The sequence below is a fragment of the Sphaerodactylus townsendi genome, linkage group LG06 (assembly GCF_021028975.2).
Source record: "Sphaerodactylus townsendi isolate TG3544 linkage group LG06, MPM_Stown_v2.3, whole genome shotgun sequence".
NCBI lineage: Eukaryota > Metazoa > Chordata > Lepidosauria > Squamata > Sphaerodactylidae > Sphaerodactylus > Sphaerodactylus townsendi.
In genome coordinates this window covers 33,660,394-33,683,670 of record NC_059430.1, presented here as the reverse complement: position 1 = coordinate 33,683,670, position 23,277 = coordinate 33,660,394, and the positions used below count along the sequence as shown (strand labels likewise).

Here is a 23,277-nt window from a genome sequence, read left to right as displayed (position 1 = left end):
CGAGTTTGACACCTATATGCTAAACAACTTAAAATTGGGATTTAAAAATTTTTTTAATTGGGATTTTTAAAATTGGGATCAGATCCTCTGAAGATGCCAGTCACAGATGCAGGTGAAACATCAGGAGAGAATGCTGCTGGAACAGGGCCATGCAGCCCGGAAACCACACAGCACCCCAACTTAAAATTGGTGACCTTTTTGGGCCTATGAACCTTGCATCACAACCGAAAAGTTATCAGAAAGAATTTGCATTACCTGTGGAAAATTTTCTCTTTTGGATGAGGAGGAAGCCTCCAGCTGTGATCCTATTCAATTAACTAAGGACAGTAAGGGGACTTGCAAAAGAGTGAGGCGAAACAGACCTCTTCAATCTGCCATTGGTAGTACTGCTGTTGAGGACTGTCCTAATTATCCTCTTGCTCCCTCGCTTTCTACCTCAAAGTGTAACGTGAATACAAGCTCCAATTTTGTGGGCCCCTTGTCAACTGAAACAGAGGTCTTGCTCAGCCTTATTGCAAATACTGTGGAGGTTGTATTTAAGGAATTCACCCACATCAATTTTAAATTGAATAGCATTATAAAGTCAGCTGCATCCACCCGCTCTGCAGTGGCATTAGTGTGAACCCACCTGAAATCCCATCCCTGGTTTTGCTGGAGCTTCTCATCTCCACTTCTCCTTCCAGCCTCCAGAAGCTTCAGATAGTAGTAATACATTCAAGACTAGTAGATTTACCCGTGATAGTTCATCCCTAGACTATATGATAGAGACTCAAAGTGTAGTTCTAAGTACAACAACAAGCCCATATGTCATATTCTGTCCATGTGTCTATTTAGGCATCACTTTTGTAGGATCTAAGACAGGGGTCTGCAACCTGCGGCTCTCCAGATGTTCATGGACTACAAATCCCATCAGTCCCTGCCAGCATTGCAGGGGCTGATGGGATTTGTAGTCCATGAACATCTGGAGAGCCGCAGGTTGCAGATCCCTGATCTAAGAGCATCACCTACACTATTGGCAGCTCACTGATGCTTCACATTCTCTTGCGAGATATATGCCATCTTATGCTGAAAGTGTCCTTAAGTCTACGTTGGCTGCAGAAGACCATCTTTATGCAAGAAACTTAACCAAAACCAAGCCAATATTCAAATTGGCAAAAGTCAGAAATCAGTGGGAAAACATTTCAGTCTCCCAGAACACTTTTCCAAGAACCTGAAACATGCCATCCTTCAACAACAGACTTCAAAGGGAAGCTTCAGTGTGAGAGTGCTGGACTAGGATTTATCAACAAATTCAGTTTGGATTGAATTGGGACTCTGTACCATTACAGCTGTGAAATAAGGGTAGCATAGTTAGAAATATGGTATTTTTTACAGCAAAAACTGTTGAGAATTAATTACTGTGTGCTTATCTTGTATCTTGTGGGCTCTGCATGTCACAGACCTATTGCGATTCCTTATACTTCACACCCTTTTGGCTCTACTGACATTATTTGTTGCCATGAATGCCAATGAAAGATTATATTTCACCCATGAGATAACAGAGTCTCAAATCTCATGCCACAATGCATCTGTTCTAGGGTTTGCAAGACTGTTGCTTTTACTGTAACATCCAAGGCTACCCTTCTGAAATTGGTTAGATACCCTAAGTTTTCTGAGGCCAGGGGCAAGTTCTTATTGAGATGTATAAGATGAGGTGGAGCATGGATTGGAGCAATGGATAAATGGGCTGTTGTGGGATTAACAACCAGTGTTGTAGGACCTAATGACCACTGGGAAAAAACAAAACGGAAGAGTTCCAGGCTTTAGTAGATGGCACTGTTGTAATCCTTCTCCCCAGTTACCCAAGTGCCAAAGTTGTGTGTCCATGTTTAAGAAAATGTTGTTGCTGAAGTGGTGCTTTCTAGACACATTAAATATTTTGTTTCATGTGTATAGGGTAGGTCTTAATGAGGCATGAGTAGTTTGAAGGATGACCAGCACTCTGAATTTTCATTATAGAGCCAAATGCCTAATGGGATAAGAGATGAGAATAAAGTGTGCTATCATGAATGCATATTATTCCAAAAAAATTAGAATAATAAAAACAATGACTGTGCTTTGCTACTTTATTTTACAGGCAACAAATAACAAAGGGGAAGTGAAGTTTTATACAGCAGAGAGATTTCTGATTGCCACTGGAGAAAGGCCCCGTTATCTAGGCATCAATGGAGACAAGAAATATTGCATCACGAGGTAAAATGCAATGCTGAGAGGGGAACAGAAGTTGGCAGCCCTCAACAGTGAGGACTGCAAAGAGAAGGGTTGCAAAGAGAAGAGTTCATACTGGAGTCAGACCTGTGCTAAATTTACAGCTCAGTCACAGGCTGATGGGTGACCTGGGGGCAAGGCCCATTCTGTTCACCCATTACATATTTAGGTATGCTCCTGATAGTGACAAAAAAGCATCTGGAAACACATGGATCATACACATGTCACAGAGTTACCTCCCTGTCATGTATACATTCAATGGTAAATCAAGATTTGTGTGATATGATAGTAAACTACCCATCTCTGATGTGTGATGTGATAGAAAACTACCCAACTCTGAAGACAGATTTGTAAACTATTTGGAAACTCAAGGCACCAATTTTGGGCTATATTTGTAGCCAACTGAACTGTCTTATAAAAGTTGCCTCAGGGGGCCCTGAACTGGAATGGCCCATAGCACTGGAGGAGAAGGGGGCAAATGTTCTCCCCATATTATTTTCCAGAGGTAAACAGCTCTTCTAAAGCCACAGTTTGCCCCTTTGGGAAAGAAGATCCTAGACCACCAGTGTCTAATCTAGTTTGGCCTCTACTCCATATGGAGGCAGAAAATTACAGAGTGGCAAATTCTTTCCCAATTGAAAACTGCCATTTGCATAGCAAAAACAGAGCCTCAGTGGAAGAGGCCATTCAACATCTATTCTGTATTGAATGTTTCCCTATTTTCTTGTGTTAGTAATGCATGTAACAGCATTCAGTTCTTGAGTAGCCTACAGAACTGGAGTTCCATTGACCTTTTGCTGCAATTACTCCCTTATGTCTTACTGTGGAGGGAGATGCTTGCCTTCTCCTCAAGAATTTATTTTTCCTCTTTACTTTTGGTTCATAGTCCAGTTGTACATATTTCCCAGGTGTGATGACTTCTCTTCTGTTTTGTTTCAGGTATTAATTTATTAACATTATTTTTTTCCAGCGATGATCTGTTCTCCCTGCATTACTGCCCAGGAAAGACGTTGGTGGTTGGAGCTTCCTATGTTGCCCTTGAGTGTGCAGGATTTCTTGCTGGTCTTGGTTTAGATGTGACTGTGATGGTGCGCTCCATTCTCCTAAGAGGTTTTGATCAGGATATGGCAAACAAAATAGGGGAGTACATGGAAGGGCATGGCATCAAGTTCATTAAGAAATATGTGCCCACCAAGGTAAGATTTGTTAAAAATTCCAGTGAATATGTAATTTTTTAAAAAAGTCGTTTTTATAGGCATGTTGGTAAGAAATTAAAATGTCGACAGGTGTTCATTAATTTCACTTATTCCCACAACCCCATTTGCTTTGGGCCTTAAATAATCATTGTTCACCTAGTGCCATTAATGTGCATGACACTGGAAAGAATGTTCGCAAGACCAGTCCTTGACCCAAAGAACTTAACAGTCTACATTTCTGCACAGAGAGAGTGTGAAATTGAGTAGAGGTAGATGGGGACAAATGGTGTGCAATCCTAAGAATACTTTCCTTGTACTAACCAACACTGAATAATTGGGACTTACTTCTGAGTGGGCCTGTTTTTGTGCTACTCCTTTAATTTCAATTACACATATTTTGACCTGTTTTCAGTAGGAGATTAGGGACAGTTCCGAATATAAGTTTTGCTGGATCAGAGATGAGAAAAGAATCTGATGTAGGGGTGTAAGGAGGAGTGTTGCATAGTTAGAGGATGAAGGGGGAGAATGAGAGTGCTGGAGTGAGGTGAAAGGCTGAGGTTCTTGTCCATTCCTGCTCCTTTGAATAAACTAAAACGCTGTCCTCCTTCCTGAATTCAGACTACGCAGAGCTTCTCCAAACTGTTCCTGAACAATCTGGGTGTCAGTGTTACTGAGTAAGCTCTTGTTGAGGAAGGATTAGCAGATGCAATTAGTGTCTGTAGATGAAAAGAGCATTTCTTCTTAATGATTAATACATAATTATTTTCCAATAGAGGGGAAATTGTTTTTTCAATTTTAGTGAGACATTAAGCCAATGGTTTATAGGTTTTCAGACATTTCAAAACCAGCATATTAACGAAAACAAATCCTCTTCTTTTTTCTGGGCTCACCAGGAGGTAGGAAAAAAATCCAGCATGGCTGGCCAACTGAGTGAACATGCCCTCCCTTAATAATGAAGATGACATTTATCAGGAGAGACAGAGCAGCATTAATATCACAGAGAATTTTTTGAATTTATGAATAAATTTGTAGGTTTATCCAGGTTGAGAAGAATGCAAAATGGTTTTGCCTTACTCAGGCCACATTACACAGGTTATATGAATAGTCACTTTAGTACCTTTGATCGTACAAGGTGCCATGTGCACCTGAAATAAGATTCATGTTCTGGGATACAGAAAAAGATGGGCACTCAGTTCTCATGCATATGGGGATCTGATGTTGATTAGGACCATGGTGCATGCAAATAATGGGTTCCTGCTTTCCCTTTACATCCAACCCAAAGTGGCTGATGGCTACATGTATAGCTGCCAGTGGGCCAAATGGCACCTCCATGGCTGCTGGGATCAAGGGAATGACTGGGGAGAACATAAGTACATAAGAAAGAGCCTGCTGGATCAGACCAGAGTCCATCTAGTCCAGCTCTCTGCTACTAGGAACCCTTCTTCCTGTACACAGCTGTCCCAGTCCAGATTGGGATGATGTGCACATGACATTTGAAGTCCTCCCTGTGGCATGCACACTTGGAACATAATGTACTTTGGTCTTGAGTGTCGCACTTCCACTGATTAACAACCTTGAAAATTATATCTTGTTTTAAAAGCTTGGGCATTTCCTCTTCATCCCTGTCAGTGTGGGAGAGAAGGCAGCATGGTATTGGCTGATCTTGTCAGATCTCAAAAGCTAAGCTTGGAAGGGAGAGTACCAAGAGAGACTCCACAGAGGAAGGCTATGGCAGGCCACCTCTGCTTCCCATTTGCTGGGGTTGGCACAAGTTGGCTGCAACTTGACAGCACTTTGCACACCCACACTTTATTTTTGTTTGATTTCTTCAGCATAAATGGAGGGTGGAAGTAGCTACAGTAGTTTATTGTACTTGGTTACCACATAGTTTAATAATCTATTTATGCACTAGTTATAAAAAGGAGCTTTATGTACCTGAAAAGGGCAAGACGTCACACATCTCATATGACATAGTGCTGGCTGCAGCAAAGTATTCATTTCTTTTTTCCCCTTGGAAGTCTGGATCATACTGACATTATTGTATCATTTCCCAGGATCTTCTGGGTGAAGGGCAGCATTGTCTTATTTGGGTGCTGTGTGGTTTCCGGGCTGTATGGCCGTGTTCTAGCAGCATTCTCTCCTAAGGACATAAGAACACGGCCATACAGCTCGGAAACCACACAGCACCCAAGTGATTCCGGCTGTGAAAGCCTTCGACAATACATTGTCTTATTTGTTTTCTTCTTTTCTGGACGATTTGTGCTGACGTTCAGACCAGATTAGACATGGTGGGACATCCATGTTGTTTAATCCCATGCCTGGCCTATTCATATATTTGAAGTGCATGAGCATGAAGTACTGTCAAGTTGCTTTCGACTTACGGTGACCCTATGAATCAATGTCCTAGTGTTAACATATTTTCCCAGGTCTTGCAGATTGAGGGCCAAAGCTTCCTTTATACAGGCAACCCACCTCATGTTGGGTCTTCCTCTTTTCTTCCTGCCTTCAACTTTTCCTAACCTTATTCTGCTTTCCAGCAACTCTAGTCTTCTTATGGCCAATTAATACACAAGATGTCTGGCACTCAATGGGGGTGAATGTCCATTGCAGCAAGATTTGTTGTACAGACATATTTTCTGGAGCCCTGCTTTCACTTTTCATTCTTTCTGCAGCATGCAAGACAACTTCTAGTGTGACTTTTAATTTGCTTTGCTGCCAGGACGGGCAAGTGACCACAGCTTTTCCCTGGACATATTCCCTCTGCACACGGCCAGCCTACCTAGCTCCACCCTTCCCACTCCCTTGCACTGCTGTCCACTCTTTCCCTCTTCTCCTGTGCTTCCCCCCCAAGCATGTTGCTGGCTCCTTCCTGCTTCTCTAACTGCTCATATCGATATATCAATATATTGATGACAGAGAGGGCTTTCCCAATGAACAGTACAAACAGGATCTTTTGGCTCCACCCCACCTCCCCGCTCTACTTCCATCCTCCCATGATCGAGAGGGCTTCCAAAAACTGTATTATTATTATTATTATTATTATTATTATTATTATTATTATTGTTGTTGTTGTTGTTGTTGTTGTTGTTGTTATACACATAACAACATAGCACAAGTGTCTGGAATTCATCTCTGAATATCGAGTCCTTCCCAAGGACGATGAGGACCTCCTCCTCCTCCTCCTCCTCCTCCTCCTCCTCCTCCTCCTCCTCCTCATTATTATTATTATTATTATTATTATTATTATTATTATTATTATTATTATTATTATTATTATTATTATTATTATTATTATTATGTTATTGTTATTGATTATATTTAATATACCACCCACCCCTTAAGGGCTCTGGGCATTGTACAATAAAACCAATAATCGAAACACAAAACAAACACAACATAATTCAATCCAATAAATACATTAAAATCCAATAACAGTTCCATAAAAACAATTTACCATTTAGCAGCGTTCAAGAACTCCCTCTGCGGGAGAGGACCAGCAGTATGCTGGTTAAATGGTACATGGAGGCTTTAACAAGGAGGGTGGACAATCAGCTGCCAGCCTCCCCAAAAGTCTTTCAAACAAGCCTCTATTTTAAATTCTTCTCAGGAGTGACAGAAAGAGAGTGTGTGTGTGCCTTTGTGTAGGGAGGGGAGTGGTAGAGAGCACCAGTTCTAAGACACTGCCCCCTTCTTCAGCACCTGTGGTCCAGGGGATTGCTTTGCCTTTTTCTTGGGGGGGGGGGGGTATTTTTAGAAAGTTATATCAATATAACTGCAATTTAGAGGGCGTTAATAAAGTCCTTCATCTTGCGGCTACCTGGTGTGATGAGATCTGTGTCTTTAAGAGGGAGGTGATGGGTGGAGTTAAGAGAACCAAGAAAAGTAGAGGCTTCAGCAAGCAGCTGCAGGGCAGGCACTGGGCTGCATCCTTGTGTATAAACAGAGAAACATGAGGAGACTACACTACAGTCCCACTATGCATCTAAGAGTCCTGAGATAAGCATTCCATGTATAATGGCCCATAATGTGACTAAAGTATAATAGCATTAGCTTTGTCTATTTAGCTTCTAGGGATAATTGATCTAGAACCCACTTACTTGTCTTTTTGGTAGTTCACAGTATTTGTAAAACTCTCCTGTAACACTACATTTCAAAGGAATCAACTTTCTCCCCATAAGCTTTCTTCCTTGTCCAACATTCACACCCATAAAAAAATAAAGAGGAATAGTATGGAATGAATTATCTTGATCATGGTTGCCAGAGGCACATCCTTACACTTACGAATTTTTTCTTGCTCCTTCATGGTTACTCTAACACAGTGATGGTGAACCTTTTTGAGACCGAGTGCCCAAATTGCAACCCAAACCTCACTTATTTATCGCAAAGTGCCAACCCGGCAATTTAACCTGAATGCTGAGGTTTTAGTTTAGAAAAAAACGGTTGGCTCCCTCTTCTTCCTCCCCACCCGCTCGAGCAGGGGCCAGTCTGCTCTAGCCTCCAGCAAGTCCTGCACGCACTGCTCTGTGCCTCTCTAGCATCTCTGCCTCCACTTCGCCCCCCCCCCCCCACTTCAGGCAGCAGCCACCCGGATCACAGGCACCAGGCCCGCCAGCCGAGTTCTCCCTGCTCACTGCGGTGTGCGCATGTTGTGCTCAGTGACCCAGGTCAGCCTAGATGTGTGTGTGTGTGTGGGGGGGGGGTGACTTCCCCCCCCCCCACATGAGGAACTCTGTGTGTGTGTTCCCACAGAGAGGGCTCCAAGTGCTACCTCTGGCACCCGTGCCATAGGTTTGTCATCACTGCTCTAACAAGTCTGATTTCTTGATTGCAGTCACCCTTTTGGTTGATGATGGAGCCAGAAAATCTTGAACAATTTCAGTTTCTTCATTGTCAACCTTGAAGTAGCAAAATTCCTCAGTAATCATTACTTTTGTCATCTTGCTGGTCAGTGGTAATCCTGCTTTTGCACTTTCTGTTTTAGCCTTAGACATTATTTTTTTCAAGTCTTCACTATTTTCTACGAGCAGTGTAGTATTATCTACGTATCTTAAATACTTAACGATCCTCCCACCAATTTTCGCTCTGCTTTCATCTAAATCTCATCCTGCTTTCCTTATGATGTGTTCTGCATACAGATAAAAGAGATAGGGAGATAAAACACATCCTTGTCTGACATCTTTGCCAAATTAAAACTAATCTGTTTCTCAGTATTCTGTTCTAACAGAAATCTCTTGACCAGACTATGGGTTGTTCACCAAACTATCAGACGCTGTGGCACACCCATTTCCCTTAAAACCAACCATAGATTTTTATGATACACAGAGTCCAAAGCTTTGCTGCAATCTACAAAACACAAGCTGATTTTCTTCTGAAGTTCTCTTGTGTGTGAAGTGGAATGGGAATTAATTTTAATATCAAAGAGGATATGTAGATGAGATGAGATGGATCTTACCCTTAGCCTGTTGTCCCACGCACTTCTTCCAGCCTGACTCCATGAGCATGATGAGACAGGGAAAGGTAGAGGACTCAGTCCTGTGAGCATAATTCTTCTTATGATGTTAAAATAGGTACCCCACCCATGTCCTGCTTTCTATATGAATGTGGGCAGATAGTTAATCAACAAAAATATGGCTGCTTCCCTCATCATGTCTATTGTTGCTTGTTGCCATTTGCTGAAAGGCTTCTGGGACTACATCAGACTTTTCAGATGCCCAGAGGAATTTGGGAAGATAGCAGCCAGTTGACAAGTATGACTTTCTGAAGTGGGTTGAATTCCTGCCTTTGCAATGCAAGTAGTCCAAAATGCTCTGGGATTTTTGTTTGCTTTTAAACACTGGTTTCTGTTATGAAAAAATAGCTCCAGTAAAAAAATAATGATCCATTCGTGGAAGTGTGGTGTAACTGTTGCTTCTGGACAAATGGAGGGACCAGTTTCAAGTGGCATATGTTTTTAAAACCTTAGGCTTCAAATATACTTTTGTGTAGTAAATTCATAAATGAAACAAATGGTCTGTTTCTGCCATATGAAAGTAATTGTTGAAGTTTTTCAATTTTGTAGATTGAACAGATCAAGGAAGGAACTCCTGGGATACTAAAAGTTACAGCTAAACATACCGAAGACTCAAAGATTATTGAAGGGGAATACAACACAGTAAGTAATTTACAGGAGTCTGGTTGTTTTCACTAACCAGTGCAGGGTCTGCAGACACAATTTATGTGCTTGCTAACATTTCTGTATTAGACATAGGGCCAGTTTGTATGGTCTGCCTTTCCTTACTGTAAGGAATTTGTGATTACTTCAGGGTTGCCATTGTGCAGGAAAACATGGACACTTCAGCCACACATCATTGGATATTGCACTACTATTGGTCTGCAGAACTTATACACAATGAGATTTCATATCCACTCGAAAAAGTCCAGTTGCAAAATGAGTGCTGTGGTTCGATTTAAGCATGTTATCCAACCCAGCATGGATGCAGTCATGCCTTAGCATTAATTGGGCGGGTTATGAAGGTAGCTTCCCCTATTCTTGTGATTGTGTCTATTGCAAGATGTGCAGTGGCAATTGTGGAAATGGCTGTCTCGGTCAGGTAAACATACCATTTCTCCAGAGATCAATTCTCTACAGCTCCAGGTGTAATAGGAACTGCATGAACCAGTCCTCAGGAAGTTTTAAACATTGATTAGTACCGTGGACTTTGACTCTCTGGTTGTTATTTTAATACTGTACTTAAACATAACAACCAATGTCCTGAAAAATGCTTTCCTAGGTTTATAGGGCCCTGACCTGGCACAGGCTAGCCTGACCTTGTCAGATCTCAGAAGCTAAGCAGGGTCAGTCCTGGTTAGTGATTGGATGGAAGACCACCAAGGAATGCCAGGGTTGTTGTGCAGGGGAAGGTAATGGCAAACCAGCTCTGTTAATCTCTTGCCTTGAAAATCCTATGAGGTTTCCATAAGTCAGCTGTGAATTGACATACACCAGTCTGCAGGAAATAACAACGTGAATGTGGATGTTTTGCAGGTGTTGCTAGCCATAGGGAGGGATTCGTGCACAAGAAAAATTGGCTTGGAGAGAATCGGAGTGAAGATCAATGAGAAGTAAGGCGAAACCTTCTGGCGGTCTACTTCCTGCACCTATCTGATTTGCTTTTGCCACTGTGCATAGATTTACAGGATTTAATGTTCCAGGGAGACATAAACTTCCTTTCCAGCCAATTTCTGTTGCAGTAACGAGGAACATCTTAATGAGCATAACTGAGCACGCCAAAAGGGCAAACTTTGTCATAATGAAAACGTTATTGGTTCATGTCCTAACAATTAACACTCTTGAATTATTTCACTCAAGGGATAGTGAGAAATATTCTGCATAGGGGTTGTCATTGGGAAATGGATATTTTCATGCTCCATTCTGTCATGAGACTTGATTGAGCTCGTATGTTATACAAGATATTATATAAAATGGAAGAATATGACAAGTGAAGGAGTTTTTTTTTCCTGTCATAGCTCTGCAGCAATGTGGGCCTTGAAGACTTTTCCCATCCAACCATCTATTCATGTGACAGAGGGCTTCTCAAACTGAATATGATAAATCCCTAAGAGGGCTCCTGTGTGCATTTCACTTCTTGCCTCACTGATAGGGAGATGGAGGCTTGACAGCCGAAGTTTTCCTGTAGGATCTTGACTCCATATGGAAAATGCAGAGCTCCATTTGGGCTCCATGAAGCTCAAACTGCACCCTCATTTCCCTTGGGTAGCCTTTGGTGCCAACAGCACAACGCTCCTCCTGTCCATAGTCTTTGTGACATGGTTTTCTTTAGTCTTTCTCAACAGCCATCAATGTAATTATTGATTTCATTTATGGGAACCTTTCCTCTGGGAGATCAGGATGGCATTCATAGCCTTTTTTGAAGGCAGTATCACATCCAAGACAGCTCCAGCTCCAGATTTGTTTAGCTTCAACAAGATTGCTAAATCTGGTGTTTTGAGATCATTCCATAAGCCTCTTCCTTTCAAGCCACAAGCTCCCCCTTAGGACCTTGCTTCATAGGGAAAAAAGGGCAGGCACATGCAAACATATATCTCTCCCATCCTGTCTTTTCTTTTTTTTTGAAAACCCCACTCAGATTACAGAGGAAATGGTACTATGCCAAAAGCTCCAATTCGTGCCATTTTATTTTCAGTACAAGGGTTGAGTCTTGGAATAAATAAGGGAGAGTTCATCTGAGCATATGGAAAATGTATTCTGTAACTGAAGAACTATAGCCTTCACACAGCCCCTCACTTACTTGCAATTGAGCATCTTAGCTTATATATGGAATTCTTTCCATGTGCTCGGAGGCATTTGTTCTTACTTATTGCAAGATTTACCCCTTGCACTGAAAACAGACTGGCAGATTGACAGCAGAATGAATAATTTTAACAAAGGAGATTTCAAATCCGCAACCTGCTTAAACTCTCTTTCCTTTTCCCCTCCCCCAACAACAATTTGTAGAACAGGCAAAATCCCTGTCAATGATGAAGAACAAACTAACGTGCCGTATATCTATGCCATCGGAGACGTATTGGAAGGCAAACCAGAACTCACACCGGTGGCGATTCAAGCGGGTAGGCTGTTGGTACGGAGGCTGTATGGTGGATCACCTGTAAAGGTAAGCGAGAAGTTATTACCAAATGTTAGCACCATTGTAATTTGCAAATATTGTGTGCTGGTGATCCTGGTGTTCATAAGGTGGCACAACCAGTTCTCAGGTATTCATGAACTCCTTTTGGACATGCACACATGCAAACAGAAGACATTTCATGTGTGCAAGGTCTGCCTGGATACAGAGGCAGAGTAGCAACCTATCCGCTGTCTCTTAAAGTAATGCAAGAGGTGTCCTAGCGCTCCACAAACTTTAATTTATGTGATTGCTAGTTCCACTGGCCAATAGGATTTGATCTTGGTTTGTCTCACTTATTTTAAAGCTTGCTGCAGACCTGTATTATTTCTCCCTACTAAGCCATGTTTGATCAGTGAATCTTTGTTGGTTTTATTGCTGACACCCTGACGTTCCAGTGGTTCTGAAACAAACTGCATTGACACAAAAATTCTCTGTCTTTGACAGTGTGACTATGTGAATGTTGCAACCACAGTGTTCACCCCACTGGAATATGGAGCCTGTGGCTATTCAGAAGAAAAAGCCATAGAAAAATTTGGAGCAGACAACATTGAGGTACTTCAAAAAATTTGTATAAAATGTACTTTTGTGACTTATTTCCTGCACCTTTTTTGAATCTGGGCTTCAGATTTTGTCCATAAACTTTTAGCTATCTACATCATGTGAGAGTGGAAGTAGAAATCTTTGTTCTAACAAAATTATTAGGAGGCAACCAAGAATGGCTCCCTCTATTATCTTCCTGCTTTTTAGTCCCACCAAAGAATATTCCCATATAATACTCTATAAGTGTGTGCCCAACTTCTCCTGGACAGCTTCTCTGACACAGAAAAGAGAAATATGAGTGGGAAGCTCTGATGGAGAGGAGGTCCATAGCTAGAAGTTGGTCAAGCTGTGCCCTTTCATGTATGAGAAATGCTCCCATGAAACTTCTCCCACAGAACAGCTACATAAAAGAGAACCATAGCAAAGGCTACCTGTGTATGCAGGCCTCTCTGCCATTTTGACACCAAACCAAAACCCTTTGTCTTCTCTCATGACTACATCTAGCACTAATCAACAGGTGGCTGAACTTAAGAACACACGAAGAGCTCTACTGACTACTGGTCCATCTTGTCCACATTCTGTTTCATTCAGTGGCCAACCAGTTGCTCTGAAGGGCCAACAAACAGGTTGTAGAGGCCAAGGCACTCCCCTGATGTTGATGTTTCAGGGATCTATGACCTCTGGATATGTAGTTTAGCTTAACTCACCATGACTAGTAGCCATTGATATTCATTCTGTTACTACAAAAGGTTGCAGAACCAACTGTCTCCCATAAGATTCCATTGTTTTCTGTGGCCTTTGGCCAGGTTTTTAGCACATGGAAAACCATGAGCCCTCCACCAACTTGTGTAATAGGCCTGGGAACCAGTGGTCAAGAATGAATGAATGAATGAATGAATGAATGAATGAATGAATGAATGAATGAATGAATGAATGAATGAATGAATGAATGTGAGCAGAGGGAGGCAAGCAACAATCAGCGGGCCTATTGCAGGGACACATAGCAGTCACATTACAGGACTCAGAGAAGGAAAAAACACATTTTCCAGGGCTTCTGCCTAATAATTAGAATTCAAACTATGACATTACTACTGCTGGTGGTGGTGGTGGTGGTGGTGGTGGTGGTGGTGGTGGTGGTGGTTAGAAACCCAAAGAGGCATAACTGGTTCTCCTTTGTATCCTTACAACAACTCTGTGAGACAGGTTAGGCTAAGATTCTGTGACTAGGCCAAGGCCCCTCAAAAAGGCCTCAAGGCCCCTCCATGGCGGTATGGGATTTTTAACCTGGGCCTGGGGCTCCCATATTCTAGCCTGACACTCTAGCTACTACACCACCTCAGCTCTCATTGGTCTATTGGTTACATTTCTCTACCATTTGATGAGCATCTGGCTAATACAAGTTACAGTCTAACTTGGGGCAATATTATGTTAGTATTATGAATTATCGTTAGTATTATAAATGTTCTTGACTTTAATGGAGAAATCCTCCATGGTGATTGCTGATATTTGTTCAGAGGTTAGAAAGTAATGGCCACTTATTTAAAAATCTTATTTAAAAATCTCTGTCTGTAATTTTGTTAGCCATTGTGCCATCTTCCAGTCCCTTAAAAACTATGTGAATACTAATGTCTTTATTGCATTCCCAGGTTTATCACAGTTATTATTGGCCGTTGGAATGGACTGTCCCATCCCGAGATAACAATAAATGCTATGCAAAAATCATTTGCCACATACCCAATAAGGTAATCGTATTGTGCATCAAATATCAGGTTGTTTTGAGGGTTGTCGCCACCATGGAAGAGCACAGTGTTTTATGCTAATTTTTTTTATACACAGACTAGATAAATGGCAGTTTTTCAGAATTGTCCCTACAATGCTTATAGAACTTGTGCCACTTTTATATATCCGATTTGTAACAATAAGGGTGAGAGCCACTTTGGACGTCAATAAAACTGTTGCTGACACTGTGATAGTCATGAATACTCCCTGACAGTATTAGCTGGTTAAAAGCCATCCACACATGAACCTCTAAACTCTAGTGTCTTTTTGAAGTGTTTAATAATATCTTGGCTAGAATTTGCTCATTAAATAGCATGTCTTTCTTTTGCATTTGCTCTCAAGGCAATACCCACTTAAAGGGGCGCGTGTTCCTAACTTTTAATCTTGTAATAAGGTGTCACAAACTGGTTAGTCTCCCAGATGTGAACATAACAGGCCACAGTTTATTATATATCCTTAGTCTGCTGCTAAAAGCCTTTCTAGCCTCCAAGCAGAATTCTCAGATGCTATCCCAAGCTCCACTGCCAGGTTACTGGCAAACCCTTACCGCATAAGCAGCCCTCTCCATTTATTTAAGGACATATTTGCTTATTTTATTATTTGTTTAGGAAATGTTTTATGCTGCCTCTCCAGAGTCCTACTTAAGGGGTTTTACAAGTAAAAGTAATACCACAAAATCATTGTAAATTATCTGTATAAAAACAAACAAACCATTTAAGAACTGGATTAAGAATATATATCTCAGAGAAGTATCCAGCTAGAAAAACTGGGTATGCATAGCTATCCAAAGTTGATTCTCCTGAGTAAACAATTGTTAGACAATCTGAAGAAAATGATAGTTTCAGGCTGTTTAAATCTGGTTGTTGTTTTTCTTCTTTAGGAGCGTGTTATTGGTTTTCATGTGCTTGGTCCAAATGCTGGCGAAATTACCCAGGGATTTGCAGCAGCCATAAAGTGTGGAATGACAAAAGAACAGTTGGACAGCACAATAGGAATTCATCCGGTCTGTGCAGAGGTGCGTATGCCAAACAGCTTCACAGAAAGCTCGGTCCTTTGTGTTTGTTCTTACAGAGTTTTTTCTCCAGGGATTATAGAAGTAATATTTTTCTTGATCACTTTTTTGCATCCTGTTCTTATGAACTGTTGCCCTGAGATGCAAACTCATAGCATTGGATCTAAGGACCCCAAGTTCAGATGCAAAGGGGCAGTTGACCTCTTATTAGTGCCACAAAGAGCAGCTGCGACTTACCGCGGCTGCCATTGCTGGTGGGGAAGGGACAGCCTCCATGTAGCTGCCTCCTTACCGCAGCCTTGCGAGCTCCTCTGGGCTCGCGAGGCTTCGGCTTGCCAGAAACGTGGGCCTGGCAAGCCTCAGGGTGCCCAGCAGTGATGCTGGGCGCCCTGACGTCACCAGGGGGAGGTGGGGGCGGGCAGCCTTTTTAGGCCAGGGCCCAGCCTTCCCACCTCCCCGGTTTGCACATGGGGGACTGATTTTTAGCTGGGGGGCAGTGGGCAAAATAACCGCTTTAGTGGAACCTCCTCAGGAGGTTTGGGGTGGAGCAAGCCAAGGGGTCACCTGCCCAGACGTGGGCTTAGATGGCTTGCGCCCCTGGCAGCAAAGAGTCTTCTGGAAGTGGTGACCGCCCAGCTGCTCCAGTGTGTGTGATAATTTTTCATCGGCAGGCGTGCTGAGAAAAATTTAGGTGTCTGGGGGACAGCACTTGTGCTGCCCAGTACACAGATCAGAAGATCAGACCCCCATACTGCGCCTTACGCTTTTGTTTACCTTGAACCAATTTTGTTAATAAATTTTTTTTACCACACACAAACGTTTGTTGCATTTACAATTTCTCTCAAAAAGTAGGAGGTCATTAGCTACTTCCCTCAGGCAGCAAACACTTTCAGACCCAATATTAGATTGGTTGTTTGTGGGTTTTCTGGGCTGTGTGGCCGTGGCCTGGTCGTTTTTGTGCCTAACGTTTCACCCATATCGATGGCTAAGCATCTTCATAGGTATGTCACGATGAGATGGTGCCGTGAAGAGAAACACATCTCATCTTGACATACCTCAGAAGATGCCAGACATAGATGTGGGTGAAACATTAGGAGCAAAAATTGACACAATGGCAGCTCCAGTTGACCTTCCCGCCTGTGAAAGCCTTTGGTACAGTGAATTTCGATTCATGGAGGATAAAGATCTGCACGAAATTGGCTACTTCAGCCATGGCCCGCAAGCAAAGGCAATCTCAACATTCAGAGGCAGTCAACCTCTAAGTACCACTGCCAGGAGGCAACATCAGCAGAAGCCTTAGCTTTTATGTCCTGTGGTTGGACCTCCATCCTGTCTCATTGTGAGAGATATGATGCTGGACTAGATGGAGCACTGGTCTGGTCCAGCAGGGCTCTTCTTATGGTCTGAACTAAAGTTTGGAGACCTGGTCATTTATGTTTGTTGCAGCAGTCCTGCACCCCATAAACTGGGGAGCCTTTGATCGTGGTGCAGCCTGCCAGCAGAGAAGGAAGGTAGCATGCAAGCCTAACAATAAACTACCCAAATACTCACCCCTAACAAACTACAGTTTCTAATGATTGAATAGAATCTGAGTAGGAACACCTACACAGCAGAGTGGGCATGTGTGATACACAGAAAAAATTCCTGCATAGTTGATTACAAAGACGATTAGCTGTAATTTTAAGTAGTGGGTCAAGGATGGGGGAAAAAATGAAACTATTAAAAAGTTTAGAGACCTTCAGAGCTCCACCCCCACACGTTTATTCCCTCATACAACAGAATTAACAACAAAATACCTAATTTGATGGGTTGTTCATGTCCTGCCAAGATGGCTTAGTACAGTTGTATTATGGTCAACAGGCCAAAGATTTAAAGGGGATGGAGGCTTCAAGGAAATAATTTGTTATTTAGTTGGCATTCTTTTTAAAAATGGTGTTTGGAATGATTATATTTTAAGAATGACACATGCATACGACAGTCCTAGCATACAGAGCAGTCCTGGCCCTCTGTACACTGAGAGCTTTGTTTTCTGCAAGAACTTTGAGCTTATTTGCATGGCTAACATGTGCTGATGCTCTGTTCTGCTCTCGGTTTGTTTTCCCTTAGGGATGACTTTGATGCCAACTAATTACAGTTGCTTTGAACCGTTTAGACTGAAGTGGATTTGATTTCCTGTAATCCGCCTACCTGTATTTCTTTGTCTGCAAAACAAGGCTATCGGCTTTCCGATAAACCTTGACTAAAGGCAGCTTACCAGACTTGCTTTAATTTGCTTTTCATCCTGAACTACTTTTCACTTTTCTAAAAAGCATCATAAAAATGATGATAGCTTTAGAGTATGTGTCAGACCCAGCTTCTGTGAAAGCCATCTGTAGTTTGCAGTGAGCAAGTCTCCTAGTGGCTCAGACTACTGAGGAAAGAGAACCTGGAAGATAGGGAGTAGTGAGTGACACCTGACCCATTCTGACCTGTTGACATAAGGAGACTTTCCTGGGCTGGGGTGGTAGATATCTGCAAAACAAGCATTTCCTTTCTTTGGCTAGAACTGTTAGTGGTGCTCCAGGTGAATGCCTGCCTGACTTTTCCTTAGTCATTGCTTCAAGACCCACTGTGGGTTTCTCCTCCTCTCTTCAAGTTGCATCATCCAGTGTGAGTGTCTCTCTCTCTCTGTGTTCATATTTTGCCTTCATCCTGTTTCCCAGACATATCTTGGAAGCATGTTTGAAAATTCTGCAGTGCCCCATATTCCTTTGCAGAAGGCTTTTTTTGTATAGGAAACTGACCCCCGTTTGTTCCTTCACCCCACCAAGAACACTATATACAATATCATCTCTGTATCTGTTCCTCAAGTGGGGGCAGGTCTGTATCTACGGATTAGACTCACATTGAGAAAAATATTTTTCTCCATATATACAGCAGCCAAGGATCACCGATAGAGTGTGCATGCTGTGTGTACAAAAGATGAGAGAAGAGTTTGGATTTATATTCCCCCTTTCTCTCCTGTAGGAGACTCAAAGGGGCTTACAATCTCCTTGCCCTTCCCCCCTCACAACAAACACCCTGTGAGGTAGGTGGGGCTGAGAGAGCTCTGAGAAGCTGTGACTAGCCCAAGGTCACCCAGCTGGCATGTGTGGGAGTGCACAGGCTAATCTGAATTCCCCAGATAAGCCTCCACAGCTCAGGCAGCAGAGCGAAGAATCAAACCCAGTTCCTCCAGATTAGATACACGAGCTCTTAACCTCCTATGCCACTGCTGCTCCAGGAATCTCCAGTTGAAGGATCTCCAGCTGTAACTGTTGGGAAAATCTCTTCTATACAGGAGACTCTGGAGAACCCCCGTCCATCAAGAGTAGACAGAGTTGTGTCAGACGGACTAATGATCTGATTCAATTTAGGGCAGCTCCATGTCCATAAACCATCACAGCTGATGATCACATGTTCTGGTTTTTTGCTACCTTTAGAACCAGCTGCATTTTTCTAGCATGACTGCACAAACCGTGAGAAGCCTGCATGTATAATCAGCTCACAGGTTGCCTTTAGCCCAGTATTGTTCATTTTATGAGGACTTGTTTGAGAGTCTTTTTGTCTGTGGTTGGTATTTACTTTCCCACAAGGCAAATTATCTTTGGCCCATAACACCCACAGCTGCTGATTAATGCTCAGCAGACTTTCCAGGGTATTGTCGTAGAGATGTTTTTAAAAACTTCTTTGTAATTTCTTCATTTAGAGCATAAGGATAAGATGCACTTATAGTGGAAAGCCATGTGGTGTCCCCTTAATTATTTCTTTTGATGTGTAAGGTCAGAAACCTTGAGCAGGCGGGAAGAGTGGGAGAAGAAGCAGCAGGATTACTGTATGATGAGAACAAATCTTGGTGCCTTTGCAGTGTTATGGTAGGAAGGGAAAAATGGTTCCATTCCTTGGTAGGAATTTCCCTCAAACCACAGGCTACCTGGAAAAGATCCCAGGACCCGTTGCCACCACTCAGGACCCTCTGGGAACATCTAGACCAGGGGTCTGCAACCTGCGGCTCTCCAGATGTTCATGAACTACAATTCCCATCAGCCCCTGCCAGCATGGCCAATTGGCCCACTCAGAAGGCAGTCTGAGCAATAACAAAGGGGCAGGGTAGAAACCCTAGAAAATACCTTATAATCAACCTGGTAGCACCCATGCAGTCTAACATGGGGAGCAGATTAAGAGCAGTATGCCATTCTTTTTGTTCTGTTCACCTGTTTATTCTTTTTGCTCCATATTCATATTTTTCAAGGCTGACTCGTGTTTTAACCCTGATCTCTGTAGTGATTGTGATTCATCTCAGTATTTGTTTTATCTTCCACAAGTTCGTAGCTTCCCCAGTTGTTCATTCAGTTTTCCAGAGTCAGTCTGCATAAATGTTTGAAATGCTATCCCTACAGAATCAGATCAGTGGGAACTCACTCCCCTAACTGGGAGGCAGAGGGGAATGAGAGAATTCTAATAATGCTTATAATTTAAATAGCACCTTCTGAGCAAGCATAGAATATCGACATTTTCTCAGTAAGCCTTTAGCAATTCTATAAGGTGGTTGCTATCCCTGTTGAGTGCACAGAATTCTGAGCGAACTGACTCTTCTTTCAGTACTTTCTCAGTTCCCCTGAGTTCCATCATATCTGTGGGACTGCCTTTCCCAATATACCCCTCAAAGAACATTACACTCAACTGGAGAAGATCTCCTGGGGGTCCCTGTCACAGAAATTATCCAGTGGTCCTTTTCAGCTCTGGCCTTGGCCCAGTGGAATTCTCTGTCTAGAGAAACCTGTGGGACTTTGTTCAGTTCTGCACGGCCTGTAAGAAAAAATGTTCTGCCAGGCCTATACTTGAGGGTAGTGTATACATCAACAGTTCTCACTTCCTCCCTCCTCCTGCTTCTTCTTTTTCTCCCCTCCTCTTTTTTGATTTTTGGCTAAACCTGACCAGTTTCTCATCTCTCTCTTCCATCTCCTTTTGTGGTCTCCGTTATTGTCTCCTAAGACAGTATCAAATAACATAATGTGATTCCATTTTAATGTTGGTTTAATTCATATGTGAGAGGGAATCACAGCTAGGGTGCCATCATTTTAATTAGCTTGGGTTTTAAGGATTTTAACAGTAACAATATATATGTTTTTATATTTTAAAATGTTGTATTGTTATTAATTATCTGCTGTTAGCTGCTCTGAGTCCAGCTTTGCTAGGAAAGTGGGGAGGAGGGGAGGGTTAATGAAATCAAATAAAATAATTTAAAAATGAACCATTCTATAAACTCCTCTTCAGCATCACCAATATGCTTTTTTTTTTTTAGGTATTTACCAGCTTGTCAGTGACAAAGCGCTCTGGTGGAAACGTTCTTCAGTCTGGATGCTGAGGTTAAGCCCCCCCATCTGTTGTTGTGGTTGCCAAAAACTGGCCTTCGTCACCATTGCTGATTTGTCAAAAGTGAGAGGATGCAGCTAGAAGCAAACTCTTCATCAGTTTTGTGAGCAAAGCATGTGAAGAAACTGTCAGAATGCTATTGGTGATAGAATGGCAACCAACGCAACAGTGGGGCCGAATCCTGTCAGCCTGCTTGGCATGGCATTGTCAAGATGCTTCCATGAAGTCACAGTCTAAAACCAGTGTTTTCTGGTAGACAGTGATGGAAAGACTGCCGGCGCAAGCTTGACGCAAACTCTTTCTCCTTCTGGACGAAGAGCTTCCTCAGACTCTTATTTTATTTTTGCTTCCTCAGTTCGTTACCATGGAATTTCCAACAAACAAAGTAGGTGGCAGCATATCTGCACACCTGCTTCTATGGATCCATATTCTGTCTCTGGATTTTTAGAGATCAGGATCTAAATGTGTCTCACCAAATGGTTCTAAGAAGCAAAATACTTTCTCTTCATCTACCTATTTTTAGTTTGCCCAGAGCAACACATTGGAATTAAATTCTACACATCACTGTTGTTCATTTTTAGAAACAACGTCTTACAATCACAGAAATGACAGCTATGTTCTGTCACGCTGCAAGTGACGTTTCTTTTTTCAGTAACACTAGCCTTATTTATAACTGTGTTTTGGGATACCTTATCAATGTTTTCAGGAATACTGTTCCAGTTGTTCTTAAATTGTATCAATATTTAATGAAAGCAAGAGTAAAACATTTTTGAGTGTGTTGAAAATTAGCATGATCTCTTAAAACCTGCTGTCTCAAATATCCCTTCTCCTCCCCCATCACCTGTTTGCCTGTTGTTTGATAAGAAGTGTTTTGAGGAATGGCAGCTCCCTTCACTCTGTGATTACTATGTCATTACCATGGAAACCAGCTGTCCACAGTCTGCATCTCTTTATGTATTGTCTGGGATAAACTCTTAAAAGTATCCTGTGCAACAATTGTAACTTGGTTCAAGAGGTTGATTCCTGTATTGCCTTCCTACCTAGAGAGAATGCTAACTGAAGTACTCAGCAGAAATGGGCAGACTCCTTTAGACCATCCAACCTATACAGCTATCAGTGATCAGATGCAGAGATTTACTATTTGCTCCTGGAGAAGACTGCTGCCATCCCAGATTGAAAGAAGTGTTTTTGCCTGAAAGTAGTGATCTATGAAATTTATGAATAAGCTTTTGGGTCACAGAAAATAAATGTAGACGCTCCGGTACTAAAAGCCGTGCCCTACCTTTTATCAAGACCAACCAAAACAGCACAAGACATTGTGCCAACTTCTGAATTCTCCAGAACTGATTGCTGTGCAAGGTTTGGTTGATTTCAGAGGGCACAGGATGTAGTCGTACCCACGAGGCCCCAATGAAGAAACGAGACGCGGAGATTTCATCTGGTGGAGAGAGCCAGAGGCAGGAAGCGCGGGATCCCGTGATCCTGGCAACTCTGCCGTGCGCTCGCCCCTCACACCTTTTATTGGGGTTTCAACGGGGGCGTGTAAAGGGGTCGGGCAGGCGGGAGAGCGGGAGATCATCATGTGATGCATGATCTCATCGGGCTGCTACGTGCGGGAGGAAGCATCCGTGTCTGGGTCTAATCTTCACCTGAGGGCAGGAGCCCTTTTGTCCTTTTGTATGGGACACCTGGTGACCGCGATGAAGTCCAGGGCAGTTGCCATAAGGGACCCGTGGACTCATGGGGGGAGCCGGGTTGGGGGAGCGTAGGCGCCCGGAAGGTTGTTATCGGTAGCCTTGTGACTTTTACGGCATGCCTGGCGCTCCTTCTATGGTTCTGCTGCTGGGTTACGTGGGCTCACCCCTACATCTCCCTCGCTTCTTCTTATATTTTAGGAAGGAAGCTTCGAATTAGTTGGGAGGGCAATTTAGGGGATGCTTGCCTCCCCAGGGACTCTGCTCTCAAGCTGGCTGAGTTGTTTGTGCAGCATGAGGACCCCTGGTTGGATGCGTAGGGGAAAGCCACAAGTGGGGTTTCTGGCAGCAAATGTTATAGGCAAAGGCAGACACACACTGAAACAAAGGCAAGATCCAACAAAAAAGGCATACAATTGGGTTTAAGCCAGCGAAGAATTGTACAATAGTACTTAACCATCCCCACGGCAGCCATCTCCAAAGGGCTGACTACCATTGAGGCAACACATCATATTTTAGGGTTAGGACAACCACATCTTCACTTGTAACTCACCAACTTTCATATGAACTAAATGGGAATTATCAGAGAGATTAAAACAACACATATTATGTACATTCTCACAACCTTTGGTGATGCCAGTAATAACAAATAATCAATAGCGGCACGATTATCTAAAGTCGCTTTGATCTGGCCAGAAGTTCTTGTTGCCTTTCGGAGGCCAGAGGCATCCAGAGCTGTGGAGGTGGGAATT

The 23,277-nt window shown here is 42.7% G+C and overlaps 1 protein-coding gene across 2 annotated transcripts in view; it reads left to right on the top strand.

The window, feature by feature from the left end:
• Positions 1-22,101, top strand: part of TXNRD1 (thioredoxin reductase 1) — a 63,006-nt gene extending 40,905 nt beyond the window's left edge. For both annotated transcript variants that reach the window (XM_048501958.1, XM_048501959.1), the window contains 9 exons: positions 2,117-2,232; positions 3,218-3,443; positions 9,502-9,594; positions 10,468-10,544; positions 11,938-12,094; positions 12,551-12,658; positions 14,293-14,388; positions 15,306-15,440; positions 20,761-22,101. In XM_048501958.1, the coding sequence (XP_048357915.1) occupies positions 2,117-2,232; positions 3,218-3,443; positions 9,502-9,594; positions 10,468-10,544; positions 11,938-12,094; positions 12,551-12,658; positions 14,293-14,388; positions 15,306-15,440; positions 20,761-20,823 (1,071 nt within the window). In that variant the 3' untranslated portion in view covers positions 20,824-22,101. The remainder of the gene's footprint in view (positions 1-2,116; positions 2,233-3,217; positions 3,444-9,501; positions 9,595-10,467; positions 10,545-11,937; positions 12,095-12,550; positions 12,659-14,292; positions 14,389-15,305; positions 15,441-20,760) is intronic.
• Positions 22,102-23,277: the final 1,176 nt, after the last annotated feature.